The sequence below is a fragment of the Fulmarus glacialis genome, unplaced genomic scaffold, assembly GCF_000690835.1.
Source record: "Fulmarus glacialis isolate BGI_N327 unplaced genomic scaffold, ASM69083v1 scaffold11102, whole genome shotgun sequence".
NCBI classification, from domain to species: domain Eukaryota; kingdom Metazoa; phylum Chordata; class Aves; order Procellariiformes; family Procellariidae; genus Fulmarus; species Fulmarus glacialis.
This window is the reverse complement of record NW_009200299.1, coordinates 2,639-14,093: the sequence shown is the minus strand read 5'-3', so window position 1 is coordinate 14,093 and position 11,455 is coordinate 2,639. Positions and strand designations below refer to the sequence as shown.

General features: G+C 42.8%; 1 protein-coding gene across 1 annotated transcript; it reads left to right on the top strand.

Moving 5' to 3' along the window:
- Positions 1-731: 731 nt before the first annotated feature.
- Positions 732-11,006, top strand: LOC104073694 (myosin-3-like; the record flags this gene model as incomplete). The annotated part of the gene is given in 21 exon segments (XM_009573564.1): positions 732-987; positions 2,532-2,774; positions 2,880-3,056; positions 3,139-3,240; positions 3,243-3,295; positions 3,383-3,473; positions 3,562-3,951; positions 4,590-4,716; positions 5,553-5,671; positions 5,994-6,190; positions 6,603-6,786; positions 6,873-7,038; positions 7,213-7,337; positions 7,542-7,850; positions 7,951-8,154; positions 9,076-9,201; positions 9,290-9,358; positions 9,360-9,479; positions 9,566-9,670; positions 9,951-10,046; positions 10,712-11,006. Coding segments are annotated over 21 exon segments (3,412 nt in total), but the record flags the coding sequence as incomplete, so codon positions are not given.
- Positions 11,007-11,455: the final 449 nt, after the last annotated feature.

Genomic DNA, 11,455 nt, shown 5'->3' with positions numbered 1-11,455 from the left:
TATTTAATAAAATACAATAAATCTTTTATATACGCAGATATATAGAACTGTAACTATAAAGTATTACATGTAGAACTTCATGTTATACATATCAATATAAACAATTAAACATGTATTATAAATTCTAAAATATAGAATTATAGAATCATAGAATCATTAAGGCTGGAAAAGACCTCTAAGATCATCAAGTCCAACCGTTAACCCAACACCACCATGCCCACTAAACCATGTCCCTAAGCACCTCATCTACACGTCTTTTAAATACTTACAGGGATGGTGACTCTACCACTTCCCTGGGCAGCCTGTTCCAAGGCCTGACCACTCTTTCAGTAAAGAAGTTTTTCCTAATGTCCAATCTAAACCTCCCTTGGCACAACTTGAGGCCATTTCCTCTCATCCTAGCGCTGGTTACTTGGGAGAAGAGACCAACCCCCACCTCGCTACAACCTCCTTTCAGGTAGTTGTAGAGCGCGATGACGTCTCCCCTCAGCCTCCTCTTCTCCAGGCTAAACAGCCCCAGTTCCCTCAGCCGCTCCTCATAAGACTTTTTCTCTAGACCCTTCACCAGCTTCGTTGCCCTTCTCTGGACACGCTCCAGCACCTCAGTGTCCTTCTTGTAGTGAGGGGCCCAAAACTGAACACAGTATTCAAGGTGCGGCCTCACCAGGGCCGAGTACAGGGGCACGATCACCTCCCTACGTAACATAATATATTTTTTTATTACCTTTCAGGGAGTCCATCTTCTGTATCCAGTACAATGTTCGTGCATTCATGAATGTCAAGCACTGGCCTTGGATGAAGCTGTTCTTCAAAATAAAGCCCTTGCTGAAGAGTGCAGAATCTGAGAAAGAGATGGCCAACATGAAGGAAGAGTTTGATAAAATCAAGGAAGAGCTTGCAAAGTCTGAGGCAAAGAGGAAGGAGCTAGAAGAGAAAATGGTTTCTTTGCTGCAGGAGAAAAATGATCTGCAGCTCCAAGTGCAGGCTGTGAGTATTGCTAATGTTTTTGGCTTGTAATGTCCTGTGTAAAATGATCCCAAATGTCTCAGTAACAGACACATTATCCCAAAATAGTATTTATTTTAAAAACATATTTTATAAAATAGGAAGGAAGATCACATAGAAACGCTAAGCTGAAATAAACAAATATTAATAAATTTGCAATGAATTATTGCAGCTGGTTCCTTACATGTGTAAATCAAGAGAGAAGTAATCAATTTCCAGTTAGTAAAGACTACAGTTTACAGTATGACATTTTAAATTATACATGGCAACTTACAGTAGCAATTATCATGTCTTTATAAAACTTTATATACTATATAATTTTGATATGTTATCAATGAAGATAGACTGGAGGTCCTGTTAACACCTTTTATTTGGAGAATCACAAATGGATTCAGGTGGAATAGGAGGGGCTGAAAGTGTCAGGCATTTCTCTAGCATTTATGGTCCCTGTCTTCTCAGGAAGAACAGGGATGAAAGTGGAGTCCTCCCCTTTTTCCCTGGCAATAAAAAGGTAGCAACAATAACCCCCTTAAAACTGTCTTTACCAGCAAGGATTAGGATTCATCTGACCCCATTTTGATATCTACAGTCTAAAAGTCTACGTCTGAGCTGGTAGCCTCAGGTTCTCTTCATCTTCAGCAATGAGAAACTCATCCTTTTAGAGTATGCTAAAATTCTTCAAAAAATGTAAATTTTTTTTGTTGAATGGCCTGCCTCTTGATATCATGGCAGATATCTAAATCTACATGAGACAAACCCCAACCTAGCTATCTTGTTGAGCTACAAAAAGTCTTCTGCCTGGATGGTATCATTGCTCTTCACTAGAACAAAGAGAAAAAGAACAAGCAGTACGTAGAAAATAAAGATTATTTCTTAGTAGCTTGCATCTTAGAATGCATGTAAATTCAGGTAATTGATACTGCCCTGGTAAACACCAGTCTCCCCTCCAAACTGTTCTTCTTGACCACAAGGGCTAGAAACATGCCTGGTTCAAATACTGCCTTTGAAACAGTGATCTTAACACACTATTTTGCCAGAACTAAAAATTAAATTCATGCTCAGTATATCTTTTTGGGAGAGTTGTAATGAGATTTTGGAGTTGGAGTTTTTAGAATTCAGGTTTTAAACACTGTATGCTAAAAAATCTGCCTACATGGTTCTCTCTAGTAGAACTCTATTCCAGTTTCCAGTCCAGTCAAATGCAACATAAATAAAATAATGAAAAGATAGAGGGGAGATACTGCCATATCTGATTTCAGGCTCTATCTTCAAATTAATGTTGGAGTTGCATGAGCAGTTAAAGAGTTTAAAAAAAAATGCTCAGAGACTATATTCATAGTGTGATAATATATTCCTTTGTTTTCTGGGCTGGAGGCAGTCTGAAACAAATAGATACTCATATAAAAATGAGTTTTAACAACAAAGGACATTGTAAAGCTGCTTTGAAAATAATCATTCCTTGTTTGAAAATCAGTAAGAAAAAATAATTATTTGAAAACTTCTTTATTTAAATGGATCATGTGTAGGAAGCTGATGGTTTGGCTGATGCTGAGGAAAGATGTGACCAGCTCATCAAAACCAAAATCCAGCTGGAAGCCAAAATTAAGGAGGTGACTGAAAGGGCTGAGGACGAGGAGGAAATTAATGCTGAGCTGACAGCCAAGAAGAGGAAACTGGAGGATGAATGTTCAGAGCTGAAGAAAGATATTGACGATCTTGAGTTAACACTGGCCAAGGTTGAGAAGGAAAAACATGCCACCGAAAACAAGGTATAAGGCAGAACCTGTCACTCACGCTCCAGAAAAGAGCACTGTGCTGTTACAGAACTTCTGTGTCTGATTCCTTTATTTACACTTGGTCCCTTCTTCTCAAAGGTGAAAAACCTCACAGAGGAGATGGCAGCCCTGGACGAGACCATCGCCAAGCTGACAAAAGAGAAGAAAGCCCTCCAAGAGGCCCATCAACAGACACTGGATGACCTGCAGGCAGAAGAGGACAAAGTCAATACGCTGACCAAAGCTAAAACCAAGCTGGAGCAGCAAGTGGACGATGTAAGCATGGTTGTCCAGAAGAATAGGACAGGTATGGAGTTAGGCCTGGCTGGTAGAGCACTGATGGTCTTGTTCTGTTTAGCTGGAAGGTTCCCTGGAGCAGGAGAAGAAACTGCGCATGGACCTTGAGAGAGCTAAGAGGAAACTCGAAGGAGACCTGAAGATGAACCAGGAATCGCCCATGACAGCATAATGGATTTGGAAAATGATAAGCAGCAGCTGGATGAGAAACTGAAGAAGTAAGTGTGGCTGTGGGGCACCTGAGTGCTGGGCTGGTGCACCTGACTTTTTTCTTTGAGCTCTAACATGGTTTGCTTTGTGCAAAGGAAAGACTTTGAAATCAGCCAGATCCAGAGCAAAATCGAGGATGAGCAAGCCCTGGGCATGCAATTACAGAAGAAGATCAAGGAGCTGCAGGCAAGCCTCTGTTCCTTCCCCTCTTTCACCCAGTCTCAGGTCAGGTAGGAGGAGGGCATGGGTGTGAAGGTACCCTAATGTTCCCCAGGCTCGTATTGAGGAACTGGAGGAGGAAATTGAGGCAGAACGTGCCTCTCGAGCAAAAGCAGAGAAGCATCGGGCTGACCTCTCGAGGGAGCTAGAGGAGATCAGCGAGCGCCTGGAAGAAGCAGGAGGGGCTACCGCAGCTCAGATCGATATGAACAAGAAGCGTGAGGCAGAATTTCAGAAGATGCGTCGCGACCTCGAAGAGGCCACTCTGCAGCATGAAGCCACGGCTGCCGCCCTGCGGAAGAAGCATGCGGACAGCACAGCTGAGCTTGGGGAGCAGATCGACAACCTGCAACGAGTGAAGCAGAAGCTGGAGAAGGAGAAGAGTGAGCTGAAGATGGAGATTGACGACTTGGCCAGCAACATGGAGTCAGTCTCCAAAGCCAAGGTACTGAAATTTTTCTTTGTAGTAATTCAAACATAATCAAGTACTTATATTTTAACATAGAAATTTAAGTTAGTCATACTTTAAATTGCACTTTACAACTTGAATTTGAGTTTATATATTTCAGTATTAGTATAATAATATATTGTATCCTTTGGGTGAGAGAGAAAAATCTTCACCTGAAGCACCTAACCTAAGGAACTATGGGGTCTCATTGCTTGGTTCAGAATATTATGATAGTGAAATGAAAGACACTGACTTTACCAGTTTTTTAGTTTCTTGTAAAATAGAAATTACGCCTACCCTACCCTTTCCTTTTTATTCCTATTTTTCTTTTCCTCCCTCAAATACTTCAATGACATAATCACTAAGAGCCAAACAGGAATTTAAAATAATTCCTCATGTTACAGTGTCCCATCATCCTTTTTATCTATTGAAAAGATGGAGTGTACATTAATAAATTATACAAATGTTGGAATTAGGGATGCAAATTTCATAGAAAGATACATCAGTTTACTGAGACATTTTGACTTTACTTCTAAATCATTGGCTTCTTTTTTTGCCCTTCGTAAGACTTCAGATTCTCAGTAATTATCCGTTGAACCACCAGCCATGTTTCATTCTGTTCTTCATGCAAACAGGCAAATCTGGAGAAGATGTGTCGCTCCCTAGAAGATCAACTCAGTGAGATTAAGACAAAGGAGGAGGAACAACAGCGCACAATTAATGACATTAGTGCTCAGAGAGCTCGACTCCAAACAGAATCCAGTAAGACATTTGTGTTTTTTAAGAGAACACTATATATGACCTGGGCCTTTAAAAAAGACCTGGGGATCTTGGTGGAAACTAAGTTGAAAATGAGCAAGAAATGTATTCTTGTGGCAAAGAAGGCCAACAGAATCCTGAGCTGCATTAGAAGTAGTGTTGCCAGCAGGTTAACAGAGGATGATCCTTCCCCCTATTCAGCACAGGTGAGGCCACACCTGGAGTGCTGTGTCCAGTGCTAGGCTCCCCAGTACCAGAGAGATGCAGACATCCTGGAGCAGGACCAATAACATGTTTAAGGGACTGGAAAAATCCGTCACTGGAACAATCTCCCCATGGGTGTGTTAGAGTCCCCATCACTGGAGACTTTCAAGACACAACTGGACAGGGTGCTAGATAATCTCATCTAGGCTCCCTCTCCCATAAAAGGTGGGACCAGATGACCTTTCAAGGTCCCTTCCAACCTGGACTGTTCTATGATTCTGTGACTGGAGTTTCAAAGAAGAATTCATCTATCTCATAACCTAGACTTCATCCTTCTGCTTCCCAGGAGACATTCAGGAGAGGACAGTGAATATCTGAGCACATATACCATATAGTATTCATTCTGTAAGCTCAAGGCTTGAAGTGATCACTGGACTTAGTGCAAACATACAGTAAGACTCGTCAAATATTGGACAGAGATATGGATATCAGTGATTAGGTATCAGTGATTAGGATTCCATGAAAGAAATAAAATTTTGTTTAACTCAAAATATTTTTATGTGCATTTAATTATCAAGGTTAACACTTTTAAATAAGTCATAAAAAGGTTCTTTTACTCATCTGAACTCTCCCAGGTGAATATTCACGCCAGGTGGAGGAGAAAGATGCTCTGATTTCTCAGCTGTCAAGAGGCAAGCAGGCATTCACCCAACAGATTGAGGAACTCAAGAGGCACCTAGAGGAAGAGATAAAGGTGAGAAGGCTTTCCAAATCCTGTCTTATCCATTGGACTCCTCTTGCCTGGGAGGGGCTTCAGATACATATGAAATTACAGAATCAGCAAGATGAGAGAGAGAAAAAAAACACTTAGGTAATTCAGTGCAAGTCTTCCCATATTAACTTTGCTCCCCCTTCCATGCAGTCTATCCATTAATTCTTTTGCAGATTCCCAGATCTTTCTTTCTCATTCAGTAGCTTGCCATCATTCACAGCAGAATAATCCAGTGTCCATCAACATTTCAATAAGATTTCCCAGGATATTTCCATTCATTGTCGCACTATGATTTTTTCCCCAGGCCAAGAACGCCCTGGCCCACGCCTTGCAGTCTGCTCGCCATGACTGTGACTTGCTCCGGGAACAATATGAGGAGGAGCAGGAAGCCAAGGGGGAGCTGCAGCGCGCCCTGTCCAAGGCCAACAGCGAAGTGGCCCAGTGGAGAACTAAATATGAGACGGACGCTATTCAGCGCACAGAGGAGCTGGAGGAGGCCAAGTACGTGAGCAATGTGGGAAAGGCTGGCAGAGACTACAAATGGAAATTTGAGGAGACCACTGTGATATTGTCAGGAAGAAGTCAATGTTGTGCTTTGGGGTGGGGTGCCAGGAAGAGAGAATATATAACTGAGAGCAGGTATGCATTGGGGAAAAGCAGAAGCAGCAAAGCTCTCTGCAGAATAGCAGAGAGATGCTAGTGTGAATAGCAGAGGGAATAGCAGAAAGCGAATTGCTGCAGCCCAGGATTCAGACATAGAAATACAGTGGCTGGCTGCGAGAGGTCCTACACCTCTGTGTAAATGGGGATCACACACTATCAAGGGGCTAAGTGTGCTTTTGTGAAAAACATACTGGCTGCATAACACAGGCTCCCATTTGCTTCCTCTCCTGGACTGCTTACCACCTCCCAGGAAGAAGCTGGCACAGCGCCTGCAGGATGCAGAGGAACACGTTGAAGCTGTGAATGCCAAATGTGCCTCCCTGGAAAAGACAAAGCAGAGGCTGCAGAATGAAGTGGAAGACCTGATGATTGACGTGGAGCGATCAAATGCCGCCTGCGCAGCTCTGGATAAGAAGCAGAAGAACTTTGACAAGGTCTTTTGGGGTCCAGCCTTGGGGTTCCTGGGCAGAGCATCCCCTCCTGATTGCCACGTCCATACGGAGGTCCTGTTTCTTTCCAGATCCTGGCAGAGTGGAAGCAGAAATATGAGGAAACACAGGCTGAGCTGGAAGCCTCCCAGAAGGAGTCTCGCTCTCTCAGCACGGAGCTGTTTAAGATGAAGAATGCCTATGAGGAGTCCTTGGACCACCTGGAAACGCTGAAGCGTGAGAACAAGAACTTGCAGCGTAAGTCCCTGGCCCTCTGCTCCTCGCAGGCCTTTCTCACAAGCTTGTCTACTGAGCACTCCTCATGGGTCTGTGCCTGCAGGTCTGCAAAGTTGCCTGGTGCGGTCTTGGTGTGGCAGAGCCCCTCCCATTCGGCTCTGTCCCTAACCATGCTCTTGGTCTTTGTTTCCACAGAGGAGATTTCCGACCTCACAGAGCAGATTGCCGAGGGAGGAAAGGCAATTCATGAGCTGGAGAAAGTCAAGAAGCAGACTGATCAGGAAAAATCTGAACTCCAAGCCTCACTGGAGGAAGCTGAGGTACACAGTGTTATTTATTGCTCTATTACACATCTTGGATCTCTACCTCATTATAAGTGCTTTGAAGTCATTCCCAGACACAAGAGGAAAAGAGTGTTTGTATTAAAATGTAGAGATACCATCTAAACATGGCACTCCTTTTTACTCAGAGCTTCACGTTCAACATTTGTCACATAAAAAGTATTCTAATTTATTCTTGTCTAGGCATCCCTGGAACATGAAGAGGGGAAGATCCTGCGCCTCCAACTTGAGCTCAACCAGATGAAGTCTGAGAATGACAGAAAAGTAGCAGAGAAAGATGAGGAGATCGACCAGATGAAGAGAAACCACCTCCGAGTGGTGGACTCCATGCAGAGCACCCTGGATGCTGAGATCCGGGGCAGGAATGAAGCCCTGCGGCTGAAGAAGAAGATGGAGGGAGACCTGAATGAAATGGAGATCCAGCTGAGCCATGCCAACCGCCAGGCTGCAGAGGCACAAAAGAATCTGAGAAACACACAGGCAGTGCTAAAAGTCTGTTGAACAAAAGTTGCCTACAGAGAAGTGTCTTAGCTGATATTTTCAGTGCCAAACAGCTCTGAATCTGCTATAATTTCTTTCAATGGCTCTACAGGATACCCAGATACACTTGGATGATGCTCTCAGGACTCAGGAGGACCTGAAGGAGCAGGTGGCCATGGTGGAGCGCAGAGCAAACCTGTTGCAGGCTGAAATTGAGGAGCTGCGGGCAGCCCTAGAACAAACAGAGAGGTGTAGAAAGGTCGCTGAGCAGGAACTGATGGATGCAAGTGAGCGTGTGCAGCTCCTCCACACCCAGGTGAGGTCACTTGGTGAGGTATGACACGCTCGATAAGTAGGAGAACACTTTATATAAGTATGCTTTATTCCAGTCACCACTGGAGGCTCAACTTCGAAGGCAAGAGTTATCTTTTCTGAAGTAATCATCATGATACTAAAAGAGATCTTTGCTGAAAAAGTGTGTACATTGGCTGTGTTCCCAGGTTACATTCAATGCTTCTACCTTCTTTGCACCCTAACATAATGTCCAGAGGAAAGACACTTAGTCATATGGACCAGATTTTTTAGTCACATATGCCAAATGGTCTGCCATCTGAGCAGTCAGGGGCTGAAATTCTGAGACTACAGCAACATTCATTTCTTGCTTAGTTGAAATGTAGCACTAGGGAATCCTCATATTCCTTCAAAAATGTCCTTGTCATTCTTGCAAGGAAGTGAGGATGAACTCCTGGCTCTGATGTAGCCTCTGTCAAGCAGACTTTGACACGAGCTACATGTCATAGCAGTCATCCAGCAGTCAAGTGCTGAAATCCATGGAAAGTGTCTGGTTTCAAATGCTGAAAAGATTCTGAAGAAAATCGACCCTGTCTACATCACAAATTTTTCTCTTTTCAGTTGATGAGAGTGGATTACTCTTCCCTAATTATGTTGAAGAGAAGACATTTCACTGACTTCCGTCACTCTGTTTTTATTACTTTCCTGTGCCAGCCTTGGTGGGTGAGATGTGGCACAGATTATATTTCTAAGTACTCCTTTTCAAATTAATAAAATTAATTGTTGGAGAAAAAAAAGCATTGTTCCCCAGTGATAAGAAATTTTACAGAAAAATCTGTGGTATGGATTTTTCACATAATTATGTCTGAAATCATTCAAAATCCTAAAATGTTCTTGATTTTAAATAATGAGTTAACAAAAACAAACCTCTGATGCTGCTCAACAGAACACCAGCTTGATCAACACCAAGAAGAAGCTGGAAACAGACATTGCCCAAATTCAGGGTGAAATGGAGGATATGATCCAGGAAGCCCGCAATGCTGAAGACAAGGCCAAGAAGGCCATCACGGATGTGAGTCGGGGGCTCCTTTCATTGCTGATGTATTCTCCCCCAAAATGTCTCCAGCCCCAAAATGGCTTTGACCCTTTGCTCTCATCAGGCAGCCATGATGGCAGAAGAACTGAAGAAGGAGCAGGACACCAGCGCCCAAGCAGGACACCGGCGCCCCCCTGGAGGGGATGAAGAAGAACCTGGACCAGACGGTGAAGGACCTGCAGCACCGTCTGGATGAAGCTGAGCAGTTGGCACTGAAGGGAGGCAAGAAGCAAATCCAGAAGCTGGAGGCCAGAGTGCGTAGGGCTGGTATTCGTGCATGAGTGAGCATGTCCCTTGGAGAGATACCAGGGAAGCTCCAAAGATGGGCTTCTCATTGCAGGTGCGGGAGCTGGAAGGGGAGGTTGATGCTGAGCAGAAGCGCAGCGCTGAAGCCGTGAAGGGTGTGCGCAAGTACGAGAGGAGGGTGAAGGAGCTGACCTATCAGGTAAGGCAGGAGGCCTCCTTGGGCTGACACACTCCTCTTGCAGGAAGCCAAAATGTAGCCCTTAGGGATTTCTTCCTATTCTGAGTCACACAGTTAAAAAGGAGAAGACTGAGAACATGAGAAGAAATTATCTTTCTGGTCATGTTAGGAAGATCCAGCTTATCATGTATGTCTTACTGGACAGCAATGGTCTATAAGGAATGTTACTCTCTGTTTCATGTAAAGGGCATTTAAAGAGGAGGGGCAAAGAAGTGCTTCTCTTTCTTGTCCTTCTCTTTAGTCTGAAGAAGACAGGAAGAACGTTCTCAGGCTCCAGGATCTGGTGGACAAGCTTCAAATGAAAGTGAAATCCTACAAGAGACAAGCTGAGGAGGCTGTAAGTATTGCTGTGTGCAGAGTCAGTCTCCATCCAGATGGAGGTGGAAGTCTGTGTTGGTGTCTTCCCCTGCATAGCTCTGTTCAAATCCTTAACCTTTTCGTCTTTTTCTCACTGTGCGCTCAGGAATGAACAGCTGAATAGCTGTTCTGGCTGGACAGCTCAGGGGTCTAGAGGGGTGTAGAATACATTTTCTGTGAGCATTATTACATCACTGGGAAGAGCAGTGAAGGCTTAGGTCAACATTGTGGGAGTAGGTCTCTGCTTTCTTTCACTTTCTTCATTTGATATTTCTGCCCAGCTGGAAAAAAAAAACTACCTTCAAAAATTGTAATACATAATTCTATAGCAGTAAATAAATGGAAAAGGATTTAATGGAAATAACTGTAATTATATATGATTATTCAAAAATTCCAAAGTACATTAAGACTTCATATCCAGAGAGGATTCCTGGTGTATCTTATTAACCATCTAAACATTTAGCATTTAAGCTATTTCTTTGGATTCCCCCTAGAAGTATTAGAGAGAATTACATACTAACTCACAGTCTTCTTTTTTTTTTTCATTTTGTAAAGGCAAAATACCACAGCATGTCCAGTGCAGTGTTACAGTAAGAACACTATTAAACATTTTAAAACCTATTTTATCTCTCTTCCTGTCCCCAGGAGGAGCTGTCCAATGTCAATCTCACAAAGTTTCGCAAGATCCAGCATGAGCTGGAAGAAGCAGAGGAGCGGGCTGACATTGCGGAGTCACAGGTCAACAAGCTCCGAGCAAAGAGCCGTGAAATTGGCAAGAAGGTAGAAAGTGAAGAGTAAACGCCTCCAGTGGTGCAAAGTGAAAGAGAATTGCACAAAATGTGAAATTCTATCACTTTGGTTTTGTAATCACTGCTTAGTCCTTCATCAATCTCTAATTAATGCCTAGATAATAAAAATTGTAGAGATTTTCCCATGGAAATAATGAGAAGTTCACTGTTGTATTTTAATCATTATCCTGAATTCTTATAAGGTTTACATTTTTCCTTACTTATTTAAATTCATTCAATGAAAAATCTTGCTTCAGTTATTTTCAAAGTGTTTCAGCCACTGTTAAAGTGGTCTAATCAGACATTCTGCTTCATTCTCACCATGGAATTTCATCTAAGATTTCCTTAAGTGAGAAAATCATTCTTTCTTTGTAACAGAATGTAATTATCCCTTATAACTTCTGCTTTAGGAATACAATAGATTTTAACTTAAAGGTTCTGTTCAAAGAATAAGAATTTACTGCATCTTCCAGTAATCCAGTCTAATAACTGATTATTCTATTAAATCAAGTGTCTTATTTGCAAGAAGATCTTTTTTCAGGTTAAACTTCTTCAGTCCTTCAAGCCACTTTGAAACATAGTTTAGAGGACATTTAAACCT